Source organism: Anguilla anguilla, chromosome 6 (genome assembly GCF_013347855.1).
Source record: "Anguilla anguilla isolate fAngAng1 chromosome 6, fAngAng1.pri, whole genome shotgun sequence".
In the NCBI taxonomy this organism is placed as follows: Eukaryota; Metazoa; Chordata; class Actinopteri; order Anguilliformes; family Anguillidae; genus Anguilla; species Anguilla anguilla.
Window position 1 is genome coordinate 9,154,587 of NC_049206.1, and position 23,878 is coordinate 9,178,464.

The following is a 23,878-nucleotide window of genomic DNA, read 5'->3' on the forward strand; positions in this document are numbered from 1 at the left end:
AACTAGAAACTATATGGTTATGTGAGGTCAACAGCAAGCCCCGAGCATCACTTCCAAAACGAAGATACTCTACTAAGTCAAACCCCGCACCCCCCAAATGTGTATATGTTGGTTAAAGATAGGTTATCTGTCTAGTGGAACTTTCTTTTGATAAAACTTGTTTGCTAGGTTAATATAACATTCATTGAATATAAATGGGCCTCTGTGCCTTCTTGATGATAGGGCATTTTTTGTATTCCTGAAAGTAATGCTGATGTTCTCCACGAATGGACGTCACTCTGAATAAGATCTTCTCCCAAGTGACGGTAATGTAATTTCTATCCTATCTTCCCCTTTGGTTGCAGTTCTGTGCAGAGCAGTGAAACAGACAGGAGCAGGAAGACACTGATGCCGACCGCCTGGGTGAGATTTCAAGATTCACTGAGGACAGAGATGGAAGAACAGAGGTTTAAATTTTGCAGCCAGCCATTTAAAAAAAAAAATGGCCTCACACTGTACATCAGGGTTGAGCAATTCCAGTCAGAGAGGGCCAGTGTGTGTGTGTACAGGTTTTTGCGTCCACCAATTCCATGCCTAATGAGCTAATTGGCTATATACAGCAATACTGGTTTACTCAAAGATCACAGTAAAACATTTCACAGAGAGACACAAGAACAGTCTTTGGCTGTCATTCAGGTGCTAATTAAGAAAATGTAGCCAAAATGTCAGACGGCATAAATGTTAGGGCTAATTATAAATAATTAGGGCCAGAAGCTGGCACAAAAAACAGAAACAGATACGGCACTCATTGCCCACCTCGGTTGTACATGCTAAAAACATTAAGCCTAAAATCAAAACCTCCAGCTAGCCTTGTGGAAATTCACAAACATGTTTTTTTTTTTTTAGTTCCATCTTCCTAGAGCCCTCCAGCCCACTGTGAAATTTCCCTGCTGACGCATATACCTTTGGCAGCACTTCCTTGATTTCTGGAGAAGCTATAGAAAGACCAGGCCCCACACTTACTAACGGTCATTCACTTAACTGGTCATATACTTAAGTCTACTTGACAAATATTCAGATTTGATTTATGCAGTCAATTACGATGAACACTGAAGCACATTCATTTTGAGGCAGTGGCCATAATAAAGTACAAGGGAACATACTGATTTTTAGTTGATATATAGCGCCATCTAGTGAGCGTAACCGTTTAATGCAGAGGACAACCGTTCGGCCTCCTATGTTATTTGGTATTATAAAAGTGTGTTTAAAAAAAAAACCAACAAAAAAGACATGTAAAACACGAAGTCCAAAGGACAGGTAGAGTACAGAGATTTTATTTCTCAACAGGATTTGGACAAATTAAGAAGTCGACAGAAGAGAACCCACTTTTACACACTCCTGAAAGAACAGATTCACCACATCAACGTTTCACACACAGTCACTGAAACAGGAGCATGGTGGTCTAGGTCTTCTCTCCACGATCATCAATGAACCTCTACACAGATGGCAATTTAGGAATGTACCAATACAGGAAAAAAGCACAAAAATATATCACAATACAGTGTAATAGTGACAAATAGGGCGGTATTCAAACATACATCACCTGCGGCAGATTGGTTACGGCTGTGATTACAGTCTAACTGGATGTTACTGACAATGAACTATGTTCTGCTATTTGGGATGTTGCAGCAAATACTAGCAAGATGAAGTGTGCACTTATTACAATATCTGGGTCACCCTCAAAATAAGACTGCAGGAAACGTTTTTGGATTCTAATGAGCTGTATGGACTGTGGCTTGTTTGCACTGAGCACATTCACTACAGATCAGGTATAACTACAATAAAACCATTTCTAGAACTGTATGAAATAAATATCAGCAATTAAACAGTAAACTGTCTTATCTCGTTTTTACAATTAATTAAGCCGCCGGAAAGCATTCAAGTTTAATTAGCATTATTTTTCTATGGCCACTCAAATGAGTACAGTTACACCCACAAGTTAACAAAAAAGCCAAAAAGCCAACAACAAACTCAGGCATGTACCCATGAGCCAGTATTTTGGATTGTACAGCTGAAGCTGATTAGAAGTTTTTTTTTTTAAAAGAAAAAAGATGGAAATATCAGATCAGAATTTTACAGAAATAGCCAGCCTTTGCTGCATGCAGTCTCAACCAATGAGTAAACATCTGAGCATCAAATATGACCGAGTTCATGAGTCCTTCAAGCAGACATTAATTACAGTCAGACTGCTTTCGGGCTAACTACGCGTGGAGAGGTACGAACCGGAAGTGTTAAAACCCGATTTAACAACCGTGTGGTGCAGTGTAAACCCAGGGCCTGTTGATCTGAATCCAGGGCCATATGACCTGTGCTCCTGAAAAGAGTCCCAGGGATCATCAAATCTGGACCCTGAATCCAAATCCGGCTCTGGTTTTCTTTCCTCCCGGGTAATTAACTGAATAATTACCGCTACTGATTGGCCGGACTGTAATCACAGCCGGCCCTCGAAGGACCGTGATCTGATGATCCCTGCGATACTCTCTCACCCACAGCGCTCAGCAAGGGTACTTCTGAAGGCAGAGTTAAGAGGTAACATCTCTCAAGACCGCAGCATTTTTCAAAAGCACAAAAAAAAGAAAAGAAACAAAAAATAAAATAAAAATCAATGACAAGCACGACCAGGGAACACAGAATAGTAAACACCCTCATGCTTCACAATTATAAGGACAGAAAAAAATCTCTTTATATATACCAGTATACAGATATATATATATACACACTCTATCTATCTATACTCCATTCTTTTTTAACCATTCATAGCTGAAGACTGTTTATCATTGCTGACGTCCATGCCGGTAGGCAAAAAACATTTAACATTCGGCTAAAGCAAATGAGGTGCAACCATTAATATTTCATAGCAAACCCTAGACTGTTTGCCATTAATCTAAATTTCAAATATTGAGATTTTAATTTGCTGCGCTATGCAAATCAACGGTAATAAGCAGTTAAGCTAAATACTTAAACGTCTCCCTTTCACACTGAGTTATGTCGGTCTAATTCAAATCCCTGTGGGAATAAAGACCAGTAGAGAGAGGCGGAACCCCCACAGCGAAGGAAAGTGAGAAGACAGCGGTCACAGCTGTCCTGAAAGTCGCGTCTAAAAGGACTTGCCTCAGGTTCTGCACGGCCATTAGCCACAATACTAGGGAACGGGTCAAATACTGTGAACATTTACGTCCAATTAGAAGAAAAACTGTTTCACAACACAACATTCAGTTTCATACACCACAAAGGTGTTTTACAGCCAGAACTACTGCAATCTGATTTATTTTTTAAATCTGGATTTTCACCAGGCTATCGTTAAATTAATAATAATGCAGCTGACTCCATTAAATTTGAGACCTCCTGTGTCCAGTCTGGAGACTTTAAGGGGTTCCTTCTGGCCATTCCTTATTCATGAAACACCCACTGAAGTACTTATTCTGACAGCCTTTTAAACTTCATACACTAAGGATGATTCATATGAACCCGCTTTGATTGTTCTTACTTGACGTAACCATAAAATGGTCCATTGCAGACGAGGGTGGTTTTCTTAAAGGAGTGTAGACTAGTGCCTGCTACCAAACAGTTTTATGATTATGCAGCACTGATGCTCAGATGTTGACAGCAGAAGCTTGACAAACCAGTCGCTCTTCAGCTAATGAAGGGTTAAAAAAGGTACGAGAAAAAAAAAAACATTGAAATAAATTACTAAATATATACACAATTGATCTTGTGAACAACGCGTTTCATCTTCTGTTGGTCGTGTGGAATTTTCATATCTCTCCCATTTTTACTTTTGAGGTCTACAAGAAAAGAAGAAAAACGACATTTTCAGTTGTGCGCTTTATATTAAAACAACAGGTATACCCCTCTTATATTTTATGTATGCCTTGTATTGACCTTCTGGGTGAAGTGTACTTTTGTGGAAGCTCTGATCACTATTGGCACTATGAACAAACTTGTTTCAAGAGAACAAAAAGGCCTGCTTCAATGCCAATGTGCTGCTTTACATTCCAGGAAAACGGCTCTCTGGTGTCCACAGATCACATCAAATGACCAGAGAAGAAATGCATGCCCCTTGTGTTTTCACGGTTGGTCCCCTCATTGAAGTCAGGGACGCAAGCAGAATTAGGGTTTTTTTTTTTTTTTTTTTTAAAGGAATAGCCTGTCCTGCTGTGGATTAGAACCATTTCATCTACAACAGTGATGGCGATGAAAGCTCACAGAACTACAAACAGGCTCCGTTTGAAAACGGCAGAGAAGCACTCTGGTTCTTCGCCTTGTTGGAATACAAATTAACGGGGCAATCGCTCTCAGAAATCACAAAAAAATCCAATTCAAAAGCTGAGAAACTGGCAAAAGACCTTGGCATTTTTACAGATGGGGCAAATACGAGGTGGCCAAAGTCACAAAATAATGAACAAATGATTATCGAAGTGAATAAAATTAAATGGAATAATGGATCGATTATTTGACAACTGATTTGATAAGGCCAGCACCAAATTTAATTAAGTGCTGTCGATTTGATAACAGACCCAGAAGACTATTCGCTAATCATTTTGGACTTCAATTCACGCGCTTTTAATTTGACGCCTTGCATATCTTTCACCACTTTAATCAATTCAGTGCACTGCATTTAAATTTGTTACTGCTTCCCTCTTGCCTGAATACATCAAGCCAGTTGGAATAAAGCAGTCTACTATTTACTTGTAACTCCCAAGCTGACTTCACACTTAAGATGTAATGTTTTCCCATCAGTTTTTTAGACACAAGCTATATTAAATGTACAATGAATAACAAACAGGTACCCATGAGCCAAGCTTCATGTTTTGTATAATGCTGCAAGTTACACGTATCAAAATAATTACCTGGCTGGACAATTACTGTCAATCTACCCAGCTAGCTACTTAGCAAACGTGAAAATGAAATTCTTCCCAATTATTTATTCAGATCATTAAAAATGTTATCCAAACATGGTGGTTAAACCAATGGGGTGCATGCAAATGGAATTCACATAACATTTTAGGCATTTTTAAGCTTACCCAGAGCAACTTGCACATCTTACTTTTGCAAATATAACCTCTTTATAGAGCGGCATGTTTACTGAAGCTCTTCGGTTTTAAGGGTCTTGCCCAAGGGTACACCAGCAATGGTCCACCTGGGCAGTTACACGCCTGGTTCCTGGCCACTATGCTACACTGCCAACCGCAAAGGCTTCCTCTCACCTTGCCTCGATGGTCTCCCTGGCAACGATTTTGGACAATTACCTGCAGTATGGCAACAATGACCCCAAAGAGGCCGATGGCGCTTCCGAAGATCTCCACGATGAGGATCTTGACGAAGAGGCTGGCGTTCTGGGCGTCGGCCAGGGCGGCGCCGCTGCCCACGATGCCCACGCAGATGCCGCAGAAGAGGTTGGAGAAGCCCACGGTAAGCCCCGCGCCAAACATGGAGTAGCCTGTCCGGGAGAAACCACGAACCGAACGTCACCGGAGCCCCCGGGGAGCACGCCGCGGCGTTTCAACACCACACGCTGCGCATCACGCGTGAGAAAAAACATCTAAACTAAAAACATTTGAACCATCGCAGCATTTTAAAGCCCTTCACACATCCACAGAAAGACACATAGCCAAGGATTTAAGCCTGGATATTCACAGAATGTTCATTTCAGATGAATGAACAGTGAGACACCAGTTAGGTGCTGGCAAGCGGGGGTAAAATACCTACAGTGTACCGGTAGAATGGGCATTGCCATGAGGAAGACTGGCCAAAACACAAAGAATTTATTCTGCATTTAATTTGTTCATTGTGCAGCTACTATTCGACAGTATGCCACTTTAATCACTATTTTAATCAATGACACATTCTGTTCTGAGTACAGTGCAGGTGCAATGGCTTTTTTGAAAATGCCTGCTTGGAGGTGCATTCAATTCAGTGTACAACCCCGTCCACACCTAGCACCCATCCTATCTCACTGGAGGTTTAGTACTGGCTACGCCGTGTAACTTGAGCATTTGAATTGCTAACGATTGTGTCACATGTCACAATACCACATGGCTTTTTCCAGTCACAACTCCCCACCCCCACAACAAAAAAAACTCCTTGATCATCAATACTTCCCCTTCTTGTGATTTAAAAACACCATAAGCCATCACAGCATCGACATTCGATTCGGCTGTGACTTTAAACACCACTTCCCCAAATCATACCTCATGCAATTTATGAATTCCCAGTACTGCCTTAATCGTTTTACCGGACGTGAAAAGATTAACTGAACAGAACATTTTTTTATTGTCTAGGTGGAGAAATCCCTTTTTACTCTTTGGTATGATCTGTGAAAACTGCTAAAATTATTAATTTTTTATTTAATTAATTTTTTAAAGTGTAAATATAAATGTAAGTAATAAGTGTAAATATATAAGCCAGATCAACATTGAGTCAATAGATAAAATGTTAGAAATGGGGAAAAACCCATCCGTCAGACATGGACTCCAAAATATTGCCAATATGAGTTCAGCAGACAAATAAACATTCCATAGCGTGGTGAACAAGACATATGAACTTCATTGCACACAAGCTATTTCTTAAGTGGTGGTGAGCACTGATCTTTGTACCTGCTTGATAGTTTTTCGCCCCAATGGTTTCTGGAGTGGTTCCGCTGAAGGTCTGAGAGAGAAGTGCATACAACAGTCAAATCAAATCAATTTAAATCAAAGACTCTTTACAGAGTAACAGAAAGACAACTGGGCAAATGCCAGGCCTGAACACCCAAAAAGCAAACAAGTGAGGAAAAAACTGCCCAGTGGGGAAAAAAACTCGCCAATGGGAAGAAATCTGAGGAAGAATCTGACTATAGAGGGGGAGCCCATCCTCCACAGGCCAGCCTGGCGTAAAGCAGACGTGGAATAGATGTCACAGAAAAGTAATAAGGAATATATCACACAAACTGTGTCATTAAAACCAGATGGGAAGTTGTAGTCTCAGAGTGTGGGTCAATAAAGTTGAGGGAATTATATGAAAAGGACTTGTATGCACCTAGAAGCTCTGCTTTCATAATACGTACCTCAGCCATGTTACTTATGACGATAGCCATTATGATCCCATAGATAGCGACAGCTTCACAGAAAATGATACTGGGCACAAATAAGAAAAACACAAAGTCATTGAAAATAGAAATGCAGGTTACACTGCACACTGAAAAATACCTTCAGAATAACTGAAGAAAACAGCGTGTATGTGTGCAAGGGAATGAGTGCATATCGCATGACGTACAAATGACATGCATATCCACAGTATAATTGCTTAATTATTCAGGAGCATGCCACAGAAAACATAGAGTCGATTGAAAACGCAACGGCACAACCATAAGTACCTGACCAAATTCTTTGTTTTGATCCTTGGAGCTTTAACACCTCCCCCAATGATGCTGGAGCCTGTGATGTAAATGCCCCTGGAAGGGAAAGCATATGTTACAAGGCCTGTCCATACATACAGCTGACATCCTAAGATGGTAAATGGACTGCATTTATATAGCGCTTTTATCCAAAGCGCTTTACAATTGATGCCTCTCATTCGCCAGAGCAGTTAGGGGTTAGGGATTAGGTGTCTTGCTCAAGGACACTTCGACATGCCCAGGGCGGGGTTTGAACCGGCAACCCTCCGACTGCCAGACAATCGGTCTAAGAAAACACCATTTCAGGCAATAGCAAAAACATTAATCAGCGTTACACATTTGTTGAATCCTACTGCTGTAAGTACAGTAACTGCATCGTTGCTGGCTCACAGATAAACCAGAAACAGAAGTAAATCATCTCTGCAGTGCCAGAATTGAGCGTGATCATGCGTCACGAAGACTGGGAAATTTGAGCAGGAAAAATCTGGACATCATCACTCACAAGTTCCTCTTTAAACAAGAATTTGGTACAGTACAGCTAAATTTGATTAACAAGCTGCACAATTATATTCCCATTTTTAATGTGAATGAAAACAGGTCAATGGCATAAGCCAGGATATGTAGGAATGCTTGCATTGTTTTTGTCTGAGGCACCTCTTCTACCTAGAGGTTTTAGCACAGGGGGTATCTCTGAAGGCAACCCTCTCAGAGCTGGAGAGAAGAGGAAGATGAGCTGTGCTCTCTTACCATGCAGCTCCGACCACAGAGAGGGATATGGCCAGGCCTATTCCAAGGTTAGCCCACATGAACGGTGAGGTCTCCGTCAGAAACCTGAGTAACACAACATGATTGGCACGTAAAACTGACTGACTGAACAGGGTTTACTAGGCACACACAAAGAGTCCTTACACAGCAATTCTACGTATGAAAGGTTATTGATTCATGCCATACACATATATGACAATGTCTACAGCGATTATAATTAGATATGACGTGTCAACACGTTCAAAATTCCATTGCTTAAAATCGAAAAACCATAGTGCACTCACCATGCTACGTCGAACCGGAATCCGAGGTCAAATATAGTGTAACAAATGCCTAAAAAGAAGCATCAAACAAATGTGTTACAATCAGCATAGTTTAAACAATCAACATTTCTTCAATAAATTGAACCCATACGTTAATTTACAACTGCTGTACTGTAAAAGCCAAAGGTTCGGTAGGTACGCTCTGTGAGAACTGTGTCAACACCAGAATCTGAAACACTCTCAGGGGAATTAATTTAACCACTCAACGTTACTTTTATTTGCACATACTTTGAACAAAGCCGATCTGGGACATCTAACAGCCAACCTGCAACATTATATTCTCAGAAAAACAAGCTGCTAAAAGGCAGACTATCATGCCGAAAATTGCATTCACACGCTCCAGCAATATCGAACAGCGCGGGCACTGGAATTTTGCAGTAGAACGACAAAGCCTTAGATGATTATGTGATGGGCCCTGCAAACTTGCAGACTGCTTTCAGTTCTGCAAATCGTTACAACACTTCACTTTTAGATTCACCCTGTGATTTATTAGAGATTGTTGGCGTGGTATTACTCGGCGCCATTTAATGTATCGATATGATAGAATAAGCTATAGTAATCAGTAATTATATCGTACAAAGGGGCAGCGGGTATCATAATTGTTCATTTACACGTCCATGCAAAATATAACAAGGCTCAAAATTGGCTAGTTTCCGCCAGACAACTAGCTAGGCTACCGTACTCCAACGCACAGTTAATTCGCAGTCCATTACTGAGTTTGTTTGACGAGTAAGTCAGCTAGTTAATTTTACTTTATCACTCCATTTTAACATTAGCTTGCTAGCATGCGTTAACTAGACTATATGCTACATGGCATTAAAAAGCATTAGCTGCAGTGCTGGCTAAAAACACATTAATCTACCGCTAGTTGTCGACTCTTTCAAGACGTAGCAATCCAACCAGCGGGTAAGAGCTATATGTCGTCAATATTAACCTTACAGCTTAAAGATAGCTACGACAAAAAACGAATTCGATTCAAATATGAATGAGTTGTAGGCTACAGCAAGCATTACACCTACAGTTAGCTCGTTAGCTAGCTAACTAACGTCAGCTACTGTGGTTGCAAAAGCAAGAACACGTTGAGCGGACAACCATAACACGGTATCAAACGCCGATATTAGATATTATGCATCGTGTATTGCTATGCCCCCTCTTCTGAATTAACACCACAATTGGATAACGTTAACAAAATGATTTTTTACCGACGATGAGGATGGTACTCCAGAAGGCCAAAGTGACCCCAGTGTAGAGAATGGCGTGTCCGTTCATGATGCTTTCACACTTCCAAAACAAGTAAAATGGTAAAATGTATTTTAATATCAAAATTCCACGTTTAATCCTCTCATCTAACTAAATCTACCTAGAGAAATCCCATAAAAACTGGTTGATATGTTTTCAGGCTGCAGCGCTGGAAACTGTAGGGGAAAGCCTCGATTCCGTGAGCGGAACAGGAGTCAGCAGCTGATCATGTGACGAAGCGCTGAACACACGTGACTGAACGATGAACGTCATCTGTCAAAGAGAGCCTGAGCTTTGTAGCCCAGTGGAATTTAGAATTATGCGTTAAAACCTGAACCAGTTCCATCGAAGTAACCTTAATCAAACACGATTCTCTTTTAATTTCTTTGCTGCTTGTTTAAGCATCAAGCATGTTTGAACATATTATTGTGTAACATGTAGAGAAACACAAATAGGTAGCCTATGGTATGGTAGAATAGTTGTTAAATTAATTTAAACATTAACCAGTAACACTGAGCAGAAATTATGAGTGTAATTTCCAGGCAAGCCCCACCAAGTTCCCTTACATTGCAATCAGAGGTGTGGATTCAATCTGTACGTCCAATACACCACAGTCAAGAGCAGCACATATGTGTTCTGTTCTTTTGCCAGGATTCTTCAGACTGGGCAGCCCTCATTATGAACCCTATCTGATTAATTCAGGTCAAAATCTCTTATGTGACACATCAGTTTTCTCCCCTACAATAACTTGCCACTTTCCTTTGCAATACAATTGCAGTATTTTTGGCGTTGTAAATTATTGGGAAACTGGTTTACTAACTATAGCTCTCAGAACTGTTGTCACTGAGGAATTTAGCACTTACATTTTCTGGGTCAATTGTTAATCCGCAAAAGGTTTTCTATGTTAAATCCATCCGATATAATGTCTGTATCTGCGCACCTGTCCCAAAATATATAATTTAACTTTCTGAGATCTTGATTTTTTTTTTTCTTTCTTGTTTTTCATGAATATGTGATGTCTGGAACTGTCAATAGAGCTATAGGACTCGCCCAGCTTTTCACTATTTTGCATTACACTGTATGTCTTTTTGTTTGGTGGTAACACTGCCTTTTAATTATGTTTTTTGGTTTGTGCAGTAACTTTTGCATTTGGGACAGTAGTTACTGCATATCTGATTACTATCTGAAAACAATTTAACACAGAAGCTCACACAAAATTGAATTAAACAACTTTCTGAGGAAACTCCTCTAATTCGTTCATATATCTAATTATGTACACTGTGGCATGTAGTCATATTTAAATAGTCAGACACTTATTGCATTTTCTATATATGTAAAATGACCTTGAAAAATGGCTAACAGAATTTATCTAAAAAGTGTCTGTATTTTGACTGACATTAGAATATAAATTCATTGTATATTTCAATGCGAAGATCTCTTCATAATAAGAACACAACACAGATGTTGTTTTGATCAGTATAGAAGCAGATGTCTGCTCAGCTGAGGTAGCAAGGCGTAAAGTAATATACAACATTTTCAATTATAGACTGAAAATTATGAAGTAGATTTTGTGGATATTCTGTCTACACAAAAAAAGTTGATATTGTATTCAAAGGGAGAACACTACCACCTGCTGGTGTCTAACCTCACTGCCCTGCTCAGTTACAAAAATATTTTGAAGGGCTCCTGGGTTGTCTGAAGTTTGCAGTGATACTGCCCCCCTTAGCCCTTATTAGCTGGGCCCTTATCCTTATTTAAACTGGTGTGGGGAATTTTGCATTGAGCTAAAATTGATGCATATGCATGCTTGGGGAAACACCATTTTGTATTTGTTTACATTTGTGTAAAAATGAGATGGTTTTCAGGTGCTGGATACAGCTTGCTTAAATCCTCTAGAGCATGGCTGGCATGTTCCTTTACTGGGGCATTTGTTTAATGTTTATTTGGTAGGGACAGATATTTAAACACAGATTATTCAACACAGGGAGCACAAATCACTGTCTAGAAATCACAAGCCATTCATTCTGGCATTTACACTTCCTCAGTGAAAGGAATCAATAGCACATACCACAGACTTATGATCATGGTCTGATGCATTGATTCCTCTCAGATCAGATGGGAATACAAGTGTTAAAAGGCCTACATAGTATTTAATGGAAATGACAGAACTGGGTGAGAGACCAGGGCACGGGGCTTCACTGTACAGTAAACACATTAGACCGTGTAGCCAGTATAAAGCACACTACAGACAGGGCACTTTTGAGTGTTTGCGCCACATAAATGTTGTACATTACCACTGGCTGCAAGGTCCATCCACCCAAGTCCATGTCCATCCTCATCCTTTTATATCCGCTGTACTGGACATGGGCCACAGCTTAAGCCAGTACTACAGCAAGCTGATACAGGCTCAATACAGGATCCTTACAGGGTCCTCCTGACTGGTTGACTTAACAGGGTGTTCGGGATCAAATTTTAGATCACAGGACCTGCCTGCCGAGATTCTGAAGACTCAGGATCAGCCTGCTTCAGAGGACAGCACACTCTTGTCTGCACTCACCTGGATCAATAGCAATATATATATCAATACATATATATATATATAGCCCTGTTAGAAGTACGGTAAAACCTACTTGAGTATATTAGATAAGTCAGCAGTAGTTCCCCAACAAACTCAGCTTCTGTGTTTGCACTCAGGATTTACATTTCAGAGGCGGTTCCTTTTGTCTTCCAATGCACCAACAATACATAGTATAACATGCACAACATATCTCTTTGCATTCTCAACAGCAATGAAGCATTTTCATTCAGAACAGGAACAGAACAATGATGTACAGCCATACCCCCACACACATAAAAATAATCCATGAGGATGGTAAGAAACTGAATGATGATTTTATTTTTTATTTTAAAAAAAAAGGTTTAAGTAGAGCCAACCAGTTTCATTTTGCGTTAGTGATGCTAAGTGTCTCTTTTTCAGTGCTTCAGCCAAGGGAATTCTATGCTGACCACCCACTGTTTGAGCTGACAACATAATATGGTGATACCAGCAGCCTGTAAAAAAATGCAAGATTTTTTTCATTTGACTCAGTATATCATGCAGCATGTACATACCATACCATGTACACTATTGGAGTTGAATGTACATTTACTGTGAACAGTAGCCTACTTCTGTGTTACTGTTTGATTTGCAAAAGAAAAATAGTCCTGAAAAGGTCATTCATAGAGTGCAACATTTATAAGAAATTTTACACTGAGACTAGTGAAGGCATTGATTCATAGTACATTCAGCATCCGGATTAAAAATTACATTGACGACAAATTCTTAATAAGAATTCAAGCTCTTTCTGTGAAGTCTATACCGATTCTGAGACAGAAAATGTACACATGGAGGCGATTCTGAATTGTAAGAAAAAAACATAAATTAAGTAATACATCATATTACCTGAAATGCGGCATTGTTAAACCGAATTTAGGTTATATGGATTGATTAAATTGGCCTTCAAAGAGAAATAATTGGTACTTCAGTCATGCAGGACAAAGGTTAAATAAAAATCAAATTATTTTGTAGTATCCTGTTTATCCTCAAACTTCAATAGGCCTGGTATTTGAAATAAATAGCACATAGACTCAGTCTACAGATGGGAAGGCTACGCTAGTTTATGGGAAATGTGAATGCAATTATATAGCAATCAATCAATCTATAGCAGTAGCCAATCTTGCAAGCTAGTTACTATGGTCGCTATTAGAACCAGGTAAAAAATACTTGTAAACTTCTGATGTAACTTCTTGTAAACTGTAAATTTCTGGTCAAAAACAGTAGTAATCTGTAGCTTGCCGCTATGTATCGATAGAACGAGTACTGACAACAAAAGCGCGACTTCATCCAACATCGAGTACACCGCATAAAACAGGAACAGCAACACTTTAAAAATGTTTTTCATTTTAAGTGGGCACATGTACAAACATTATTACGCTGTATAGCTGAAACCATATTCGGAGTCCATCCTACCTCGCCAGCTATAGGCTACATTTGATCGATATGATTCCCCATAATAATAGGGCACCAATAGTCCTAGCTGTTGCTATTATAGGTCTCCAAACCAGTGTGTTGCATCAATAAATTCGGGACGCCCTTTGGTTCAGAGTGCATGAAAGATGTTTTCTCTCGATGAATACCGTTCTGTAAAATACCGCGTTTTTCTAAAGTGGATTTATTTCTTTCAGTCTCCCGTCGAACTGGTTTAATTTCAAAAGCATTAGCAGGCAGTTTCTGGGCCACGCTGATGGACATCTCGGTCTGAACGCTTTTATGTACAACAGGTCGCTGCCCGGGTCTTTGACCAATAGCCGGAAGGGACAGCTGTTCTCTTTGTGCTTTCTTGTCCTCCCAAAGTTTCAGCAAGCGACGCTGGTTGTTGGTCATTTCCTTCAGGTTCTGCTGTAGGGATTCTACCTGTTCTTCCAGAAGAGTTTTGGAAGTTACTGTGTTGGCCAGCTCCGATGTAAGTTCATCAATCGTGCGACTCAACTTCCCCGCTCTTTCTACCATTGAGATGCACTGACGCTCTTTTTCGTGCAGGTCGTTGATAATATCCCTGGTGGTTTTCCCTTGGAACTTTGGACTCGATTCCAAACCCAGATCAGCCCTTAGCGTTTTCACGGTTTTACGCAGGTCCTTGTTGTCCAGTGACATATTTTTCATTTTTTGTTTAAGCCCCTCGGTTGACCTTATCCTGGACTCGTATTGCCTCAGCTTGTCCCTCATCGTATTCTCTCTGTGTATCGCATCGTCTCTCTCCTTTTTACATTTTTCCAGAAGCTTTAATGTCTCGTATTTCGTCACCTTTTCCACTTTTGTGGTGGACGCAGCCATCGTAATACCAAGAGCCCAATAACGGTTCAAATTCACAAAGACATGACCTATAGTATGTTATCGGTTGGATTACTGTTAGACTTTCTTCCTGAATATTCGAAATCAAGCCATTATCACCTGAAGGATGGTCATAAGCGAGATTCGAAAAATTCAACGATTCCTTCTGTAATCCACAGGCAAGAATGTCCTTTACAAAATTTGCGCCACTGTTGTCCTGTAAAAGACTGGAGGATTGCCCTGCCCGAGTTCAGCATTTGGTTTTCTTTTACCTGGTTATCCGTTTGAGAGCCAAGCCCTTCTGTAACTCTAAGCTAAGGCTAGAATGACCATTAATTAGGGCAAACCAAACCATTGACACAGTTTCCAGACAGTGACACAGTTTTTCGATTTTGTTAATTAGAAACACTCTTTCAGAGCATTCACACTATGAACAGTAACTTTCCATTTGAATCCCACATCTAAATGTACAGAACATGCAAGGACAAAGAGGCTATATATAACAGTTTCCACTGGATTGGATGAGCCTGGCAAGAAACCCTGATACTGTAGATTGGATCTCGAGTGCGATACTGAATTTCTAATTGATTGACCTCTGGTATCAAAACGACCAAAAACATCCACAAACGAGCATGGTGCTCATCTGGTAACACTGTTGCGATGAGAAACCATGTTAATTACGTTCCTTCGCTTTAATATTTAAACCTTCAAATAGAACAGGAGTAGTAGCTACACTGTCATCACTATTGTCAACTGTGAACATCAATAGGCTCGCTTCCTCAAATCATGTAATTGTTAATCTGTTACGCTTAGTCTTTTGTCATACTATTGCAATGCACCTTTTGTCTACAAGTAACGGTATAGCCAGTTTATTGAAACCACGCGAACAGTTTCAATGCGTTAACACAAAGCTTGAGATGTAATTCAAACAGCTCTCACGCGGGTTCTCGCACGGCGCGCTTTGTCAATAAATTAAACTGAAACAGCAGAAAGAATGAAGAAATGTTCTTTATTCAAGCGAGTTGATTTTATTTGCTTGACAGTTTATTCATACTGGACACTGAAAATGTGAAATTAGGAACAAATTAGTCCAGCATGGCGCCACTAACCTTTTGGTTAAAAAAAAAGACAGAAAAAGAAAAGACAGTCATAAATAGTAATAAAAACAGCACCTGCCTTGCGGTGCTCACATATTCAAATAAGCTACATTATTACAGCATTGCATTCTTATTTTCAGAATGGTACTGGAAATTGGAATAGGAAACAAATACCAGCACACCTTGTAAGGAAATGGAACTGACCACAGTTCCTACAAATTTTACAAAATGAAATCATTACAAGAGAGAAAATTTAAAATTTCTTGGAGTAAATAATTTGATAGACATATCAATTTCCTTGAGCAAATAAATATTTAAACGCTCCACGATTTATGGTTACAGATACCATGTTAAAGACAAGCTACTTAGTAACAATATACCCGAATGTATGTCTGTAAGGCATGTTTAAAATAATGCTAAGTGGAATAAGCTACATTTTACAAGTGCTCCTTTCCTGAAGCGACAAAGATGAGCCTGTGTGTGCTCTCTTCAGACAATTCACTCGAGCTTGCAGTGGTGAAATTCAGACTTCACAGTGACTTCATCTACACTGCAACTTGATTCTTTGTAATAAGGCAACAGGAGAACCTGCAATTAAAACACAATAACACTTGCTATTGGGAAAAGAAATCATGTACAGGAAGTCCGTGACAGGTGTTGTGTTACTCAGGGAGAATGTCTGATTCGAGTGCGCACTCATTGGGACGCTGGCCCCTTTGTTCCGACGCGTTCGTGAAGAGCACCTGATCCAGTTCACAAACATTGATAGGCTTAAATGAGGACTCCACACGTAGCAATAACTTAAAGGCCCACTCAGTAATATCGGTTACAGATGAACACTCACTGGATGAACAACTATGAGAAAAACTGCAGATCAACTTAAAATCAACCAATAAACGGTTAACTGCACACAAAATGACTCTTTTTCAATGGCTCTCTCAGTCTAATGACTTGAAGATGATCGAAAACTATGTGGTCTGAATTGAAGAGGGCAGTCCACAAAAGCACAAACTGAAGCATCCTGAAAGATTCTGTATGAAGGAGGATCCCCAATATGCTCATCAATGTCACAAAACACTATATATGAGATGCCTGTGAAGGAAGGGTGCTCAAAGTAGTGAAAACAAGGGTATGATTATTTGTGACATACACATACACACATGAATATATATATATTTAGAGAGAGGGAATTACACTTTTTAAAAAAATTCACATTACCTCAACAAGCTGCTTGCAGTTACTGCTTCTTCGTGTTTGGTGGTATCTTATTTGCAGTCGTGGGAGCTGAAGCTGGGTGTTCAGCTCCTCGCGAATCGAAGAAATACTCCTGCACAAATTCAGACAAGCAATTCAGGGCCGTTTGAGTTATTATTTTCCCCTAAGCCCTGTGCCCTTAATGAACTCTTGACAGATAACCGTGAAATCTGATCTCACTGTATTCACACCTGGAAGTGTGCAGAGTGACAGTTCTGCACGTGGTGGATGGTAACTGTCATTGTTTCCGTGAGCAGAATCCCCAGGGGAAAACTAACTCGACACCTGCTAGTATAATCCTTTAACACAAGCAAGTGCTCCAAACATATACTCGCAGTTAAGCATCAGAGATCAGGCAAAAACCAGTTTTACACCAGTTGGTTTATCATGGCAAATCTTATGTATAAATTCTGTATGCATGATTATTTCTGCCATTTTCTTCATACCTAATTATTTTGTCTATTGAACAGTTCATTAGGCAAAAGCAAACACTAAACAGAAGTAAAACAAACCAATAGGAGCACATTCATATAGACAAACACAGAACGGTAAAAATGTGACTCCGCAGGACCACAAGGGAATAAAAAATACCATTAGAATTCAAGGGTATCTCAGAAAATTCCTCTATTTATTAACTTACTTATCGTTTAATTTATTTCTAATGGGAGACTGTAATTAAATTTTGGTTCTAGTAAAAAAATAATAATAATTTGGAATATACTTGAAAATAAAACCAAGGGAAGTCCACCTAAATGCCACTGTCAGAAAAGCAGATGGCTGAAGATGCAAGACTAAACATATTTACAAATGGAAGCATTATCCTCAGAGGAAAATTTAGTAAGGCAACAATGGGATAGACATTAATGATCATGAACTACCTAGCAGAATGGCAAACTCAATATTCAGTAAGCTAGCAGCCTAGGTTTAACACAAGCAACATCATTGCTTTGGCTATCAAAGTTAATGAGGTGAAGGCAGTGCACTGTCTGTTCATTCTGTAGTTTCCCAAAGTGAGACATGTACTCCCCCTTTGGGCGGTTAACTACACTTCAGGCCCAAAGTACATTATGCAGTAATGTGAAATAGTTCAGGTAGATTCCCCTCCTACATAAGGAGGATTTATTTATTGATACATCCAATAAAATACCAGCAAAGCACACCCTTTCCACTCACCACTAACCCAGGTCAATTAAAAATGGAAGAAAAAACTGCAGTTAAGTAAGAAATACATAATATTTAGGACAGGCGCCATAATTTTATCTGTATTCCACAATTTTCTATTTGCATTCAAACTATTCACACGTGAATAAAGGGCCCTTAAATGGAGGACTAAGTATAAAAAGTGCAGAAATTTCTACATGGTGAAACCAACTGTTTAAAAATAGCCTTTAATAAAAGCTGAGATTTTCCACTTATTTAACCACTTATGAATTGTTTATTTACAAATTTAAAATTGTGGAGTATAGAGCAAAATCAAAGACAAAATATCTTTGTCCCAAACATTATGGAGCTCACTGTTTGTGGTACTTTGGCCTTACTAAAGTGGCAAAAAGCAAGGTTGAAAAATTTTTCACAAATGTGTAAACTGAGTCTCACAGATGTCATTAAGAGGATAATAAAATATGTTTGGGAATATTTTTATGTGCTTACAATGGTTATTTTGGCCTTAAAACAGTCAAATTTCAGAAGGGATTTAATGCCTGTTTGCAGAAGGGACACCACATATATCTGACACATTTTGGAGGGTTTATATAGCAATAGCAAAATTGTAAATCCAACATACTCCATGCAAAGCTTTCATTATATATTATATTTTCTAAAATGACGCCACTATAGAAATGTAGACTTCACTAAAAGTGAAATGGGTAATTTCTTGGTTATCACTTTACCTTACAACCAACAGCCAGCAGGACGTGGAGAACTGCAATTGCTGAGACAGTGGCTATGGCGATTCTGCGGTGGTCATCTCGGACGGCTGGCCAAAATGTCATCACCAGGACAGACCCAGAGAGACACATGGCAATCACAATGGAGATCCACCTCACCGGTTCACTGGGTATAATCCACAGGACCTGGCAGTGCCAACAAAACAGCATTGCTTTTCATTTAATGGCAGCAATGACAAAACACTTTGATTTGCAACTATTTTGCCTCAGGGTATGAACATCACAATTATAATGTATTGCACCTTTGAGCTGCAAGCCCTCAATTTATCTAGAAAATAAGTGTAATATCTCATGAAGGTTGTCACATCTCATACATTGTAAGTTGCTCTGCTAAATGAATGTAATGTGGAAATACATAGAGCAGGGCTCCCAAACCCTGTTCCTGGAGAACGACCGTCCTGTAGGTTTTCATTTCAACCCTAATTCGGCACACCAGATTCCAATAAATAGCAGCTCAGTGAAATCTCTAAGTGTTGAATGAGGTGTGCTTTGTTAGGGTTGGGGTGAAAGCCAGCAGGATGTGAAAACCTACAGGTAGATCTCCTGGAGCAGGGTTGGGCAGCCTCGATATACGGCAATCTTTAGGTAGACATACAGTATGCTAGATACTGTTTGCCCAGGGAGGGAGTTCTGTTCTCCCTTGAGCAACATAATCTATCTGAAGTGTCCCAGCTGTATAAACAGGCTACATAATGTGTTCTATACAGAATGTGCACACTTAAAGGAAAACAAATACTGCAACGCAGGAATAATGTTATTTTTCTGACATCGTAAAGGACAGCACAAAAGCGAAAGTGTACTACAAAATGTAGTTTCATTAGTGTCCTTCCAGCTTTGCGTACCAAACAAACACAGTATATACTACTTGCATTGCAACCACAATCTATGTGCAACAGCTCATTGGTGGCGAACTAGGAAAAAACAAAGTAAGACAAGAGTTTTCTTCTCACCGCAGCCGGGATATAAATGAAGAGGGAGTAACCGTAGACACAGACGATCTCCAGGAAGGAGTACGACACCAGGTTCATGACTTTGCTGTTCCGCCACATAAGGAAACCCCAGAGGGCAAGAGGAACGAGCCAGGCATAGCTGTAGATGGCTGTGGCAGCAATGGTCACTGAGAAAGCAAACCAGCTCATATTAAATGATATAACATAAATGTACAACATAAATACTGGAAATTTGGCATCAGAAATTGCAGGTATAATTGCAAGTATAAAATGCACAGGTCAACAGCTTTGTAATCTGACATCGCAGCTCTTGATGTTTCCTTGGTAGACACTGTTATTACCCACAGGCCAGCAATTCCAGTAATGTCGATTGACATTTAAGTCATATTTACATTGGAAATCAGTTCACTTTAGTTACCAGACATAATAATGTTTGGATTAGAAAGCTGAAATGTAAAACATTGCACTACATTGGGCTAAGGGTGAGAATTGTCCACATCAACCCCATTGTCTAACTGTGTGAGGCTTGTTTATATCTTTGTATACGTTTATGGCTTTACATGACACGGCTTGAGCAGATTCAGAAAACAACACAACTCATAGATTCAGGTAAGAGACAGCGCAGTTTCTGCTCTGAAATAACAAGGTGAGGAATTTCAGGGCGACCTGCCTTTCCGGAATTCAGGCACGTAGTGATACTGAGGTAGGCCCAGGTGCACGAGGAAGCTGGAGATGTTTCCGCTTATGGCAATGGCAAACACAAGGGTGGCGCAGATCCAGAAGGGTCCTGAAAACGCCAACAGACACAGAGAAGCATACATCTGAGCAGCCTCCAACCATCTAACACATTTCAAACAGGCCACCTACAATCAAATTTAATGTCCTTTATTTGACTTGGAATGGAGTAAAATATTAAAATATCTCAAAGGGCAGGCCTTTATATTAATTTTTTTTTTTTAATATATATTAAAAATACATTGCATTCCTCTGGAAATTAACAATATTTTATTTTAGTTCAATCACATTTTAATTTTAAACCAAAAATTACAGCATTAGATGCCATTTTAAGCATGTACACATGCACATGCATGTGCGTGCACACACACACACCCCCTCTCAGAGCATTCAAAATTAGGGTCCGGTTACTGTCACATGAACTAGGGGTCCATGATAAGCCGAGCAAATGCAGATGAGGTTGTCAGGGATTAAAGCAGTCAAGTTTCTGCTACTTTCCCTTGCAGCCTGTCTCCCAGCAGGATATCAGTCACATTCACTTTTGTTTGCTACAGAACCTGAGCAATGCAACAGAGCCAATGACAGCTGGACTTAAGGGTGCTGCGGTCAAGTTACTCACCATAAAGGTCTGGGTTGCTGCGGATGTAGAGACGAACAAAGTTCTTACCAGGCCATGGAAGAATCGACCCTTTAATTCTATCCAGTACCTGTTATAAAAAAGGGAGGGTTTCTACAAGGACTTTACGAGATATGCAGACATCATTGATGTCTTATTAACAAAACACTTTTTCGACAAACAAATGTAAAAAAAGGCTATTGTACCTGATGAGTCTCTACATCAAAAAATGTCTGGTAATATTCAAATGTCCAGAATGGAGCACTTTTCTTCTGACCTGCAAGCAGCTACAAAAAAAATATCACCATTAGCCTCCAGTGTCATGGTAAATTTTACCCGACTGGAACACGACAACAAATTCTTTAAGTAATTTGCTTGATCTCCAACCTCCGTTTTGTCAGAGTCATCATTCCCCAGCAGATCATCGTCCTCCTCCCGTGGTGTGGCACCCGCTACCCTCCTCTGTTTTTTGGGGTTACCACTTGGATCCCCGATGCTGATGGTAGTGGCATCTCTGTTGGCTGCCAGCAGGTTTTCTGCGTCGTCAAATTCTATCAACAGAACAACAAAATGTGCCTCTCCCTGACGAATGCATATTATAATGGAATGGCATCAAATCCAATTTCCCCATCGTGCTGAAAATGCATGTGACTGATCTTCTCACCTTGAAACTGCAAATCATCAACTGCAGCCATTTGTGCAGCTGATATTCCACTCCCAATAGAGAATATAGTACAGTATCTACAGATCAAATAGAACATGAGTTGGGTTATGCTCCCATTTGCAGAGGAACCAGTTTGTTACGTTTCATTATAAGGATACCACAAAAATTCCATGGAAAATTTTCTATGCATTTTAAACTCCAAGCATAAAAGAGGCAGCCTCCTCTTAAACGTTACTGTAACCAATTCCACCATCCTCAGGCTATATTGACAGAACTTAACTTCAATACAGCTTTCGCAGACAATAACCAGTCTGCCTATTCTATTTAAAAACCTGGAATAGTCAAGTTGTTCTACTCTGTCCTTTTAAAGAATGTGTACAGTATCATTCTGTAATGTGGTGAATAAAGCTAAATACAATATTCTGAATACAGTCTATTAAATAAACTTCATACACTTAGTACATTGTCCATTGTGTGATATATAAATAGTACCCAGCAAATTGCACCAGTTTGGTTGGCTTGTTTACTGCAACTGAGATATATTAATCTTCACAGGCGAATTCACTACAATACTTTAGTCTTTTTCTCAGCCATATTTTCTCTGATCTTCGGAAATAATTAGGCTACTGCACTACAGTTCTATTACCAATGTGGAGAGGATTCTATAGAATTAAGCTTGATCACAATTGTATTTTGGAAAATAAAGAAATTGCAACAGAAAGGCTTATATTAGCCTGAAACCGAACCTGGATTATTAACAGTTATACATAACAGCACCATCCCATTTACAGTTCTGTGGTCTCCACGCAAGGCCTAATTTTTCAGTAATGGAACGAAACTATTCTCAAGCCTGTCCCGTCGACAGACCAGGGCAGAGAAGATTTCATATATTAGTCACACACAGGTCAAACTGTTGCATTATATTAATTAGATTAATGACACAATATTTATCATAGTTAAAACAAGTGAAAATGTAGATATTCCCCGGATTCAAAATTCCAAGCAAGACACTAAACCTATACCCAATTGTTTCGGCTGAGCTAGATGACGTTAAAGCAAACAAGCCAATGTGTCTTAGCTAAATTCTGCTAGCTAACGTACCGTTCGCGGAAGTTAGCGATATATGAAATAATGTCAATATTTTGCCAACTTTGCATAAAATCAGCGATCTGGTAATCATACCAGCAACCCAGCGATAATATGTAGATTCACAGCCTGCTAAGCTAAAGCTTCATGCTCTACCATACTACTCCATTAAGGTCCAATAACGTTATTGAGTAAATCGCCACAATAAAGGTCAATCTACTATTGTTCTGTTAAAATATCCAAAAATCAGCGCAAGAAATACGTTTATGGAATATATTTAAAGAACCAAAAGTGCAATCTTGTTAGCTAAGCCCAACACAAACCTGTTTTCCCTGGACAAACTTCAACACATCCTGTCGCATTATAACTACGTCATATGTTTTGTTTATGAAGATTAAAACGGTCGCAGAAAAATTGCAAAAGCGACATCAATCAAAAATGTCACATTTTCCATTTCTCTAAATTTTCATTTGAGAAATCCAGTTGGTTTTATATCATTAACAATTGTGAAAAGTATCACAAAAATATAATAACCTACTTAAATTATGAATTTAGATGTCACTACAATTCAGCAACAGCAGTGATGACTAAAGCAAATTTAGATAATTATTTTCACAGATGCTCAGGGGAATACTGCTTACATCCATGTGCAAGTTACCTTGAAAAACAGCTACTCACCAGACCATTATATTCATGTAGCTCAAACTTGCCGTGTTATAATGCACAATGTACCTCTCTTTTATCCCAATCATCGTGTCACCACTACTGTTTATGCTATGTAGACCAAAAATACATAAAGCACTGTTATGTCTCACCAAATAAATATTTATGTATAACACCCTTTCAAAAGCAAGATCTTTATTTTTGCAGTAGATGGCAGCATTTGTCTATACTGCCAAATCATTAAATAATTTGTAGA

At 39.4% G+C, this 23,878-nt stretch overlaps 3 protein-coding genes across 3 annotated transcripts; all 3 read right to left on the bottom strand.

Moving 5' to 3' along the window:
• Positions 1-1,291: 1,291 nt before the first annotated feature.
• On the bottom strand, positions 1,292-9,985 carry atp6v0b (ATPase H+ transporting V0 subunit b). The gene is made up of 8 exons (XM_035423120.1): positions 9,705-9,985; positions 8,464-8,512; positions 8,162-8,245; positions 7,394-7,471; positions 7,085-7,154; positions 6,636-6,687; positions 5,289-5,479; positions 1,292-3,824 (listed from the first exon to the last, which is right to left on the bottom strand). The coding sequence occupies exons 1-8, from the start codon at positions 9,769-9,771 to the stop codon at positions 3,795-3,797; spliced, it is 621 nt and encodes a 206-aa protein (XP_035279011.1). The 5' UTR covers positions 9,772-9,985; the 3' UTR covers positions 1,292-3,794.
• Positions 9,986-13,813: 3,828 nt separating this feature from the next.
• On the bottom strand, positions 13,814-14,614 carry zgc:113691 (uncharacterized protein LOC503529 homolog). The gene has a single exon (XM_035421629.1). The coding sequence runs from the start codon at positions 14,612-14,614 to the stop codon at positions 13,814-13,816; it is 801 nt and encodes a 266-aa protein (XP_035277520.1).
• A 986-nt stretch (positions 14,615-15,600) lies between these two features.
• Positions 15,601-23,342, bottom strand: yipf1 (Yip1 domain family, member 1). The gene is made up of 10 exons (XM_035424050.1): positions 23,283-23,342; positions 21,874-21,950; positions 21,597-21,760; positions 21,416-21,496; positions 21,213-21,300; positions 20,529-20,645; positions 19,859-20,025; positions 18,852-19,034; positions 16,927-17,035; positions 15,601-16,296 (listed from the first exon to the last, which is right to left on the bottom strand). Exons 2-9 carry the CDS (start codon positions 21,902-21,904, stop codon positions 16,946-16,948), a joined length of 921 nt encoding a protein of 306 aa, XP_035279941.1. The 5' UTR covers positions 21,905-21,950; positions 23,283-23,342; the 3' UTR covers positions 15,601-16,296; positions 16,927-16,945.
• Positions 23,343-23,878: the final 536 nt, after the last annotated feature.

Bases quoted from the DNA above. Each gene is read 5' to 3' on its own strand.
- yipf1 (XM_035424050.1), bottom strand. From the start codon at position 21,904: ATGGCTGCAGTTGATGATTTGCAGTTTCAAG. The intron at 21,497-21,596 runs GTTGGAGATCAA...TTTTTTTTGTAG, and splicing joins ATGACTCTGACAAAACGGAG to CTGCTTGCAGGTCAGAAGAA. The intron at 19,035-19,858 runs GTGAGAAGAAAA...TGGCACTGCCAG, and splicing joins TCATTTATATCCCGGCTGCG to GTCCTGTGGATTATACCCAG.
- atp6v0b (XM_035423120.1), bottom strand. From the start codon at position 9,771: ATGAACGGACACGCCATTCTCTACACTGGGGTCACTTTGGCCTTCTGG. The intron at 8,513-9,704 runs GTAAAAAATCAT...GCTTCTTTTTAG, and splicing joins GAGTACCATCCTCATCGTCG to GCATTTGTTACACTATATTT. The intron at 7,472-8,161 runs GTAAGAGAGCAC...TTTCCCTTCCAG, and splicing joins TCTGTGGTCGGAGCTGCATG to GGGCATTTACATCACAGGCT.
- zgc:113691 (XM_035421629.1), bottom strand. From the start codon at position 14,614: ATGGCTGCGTCCACCACAAAAGTGGAAAAGGTGACGAAATACGAGACA.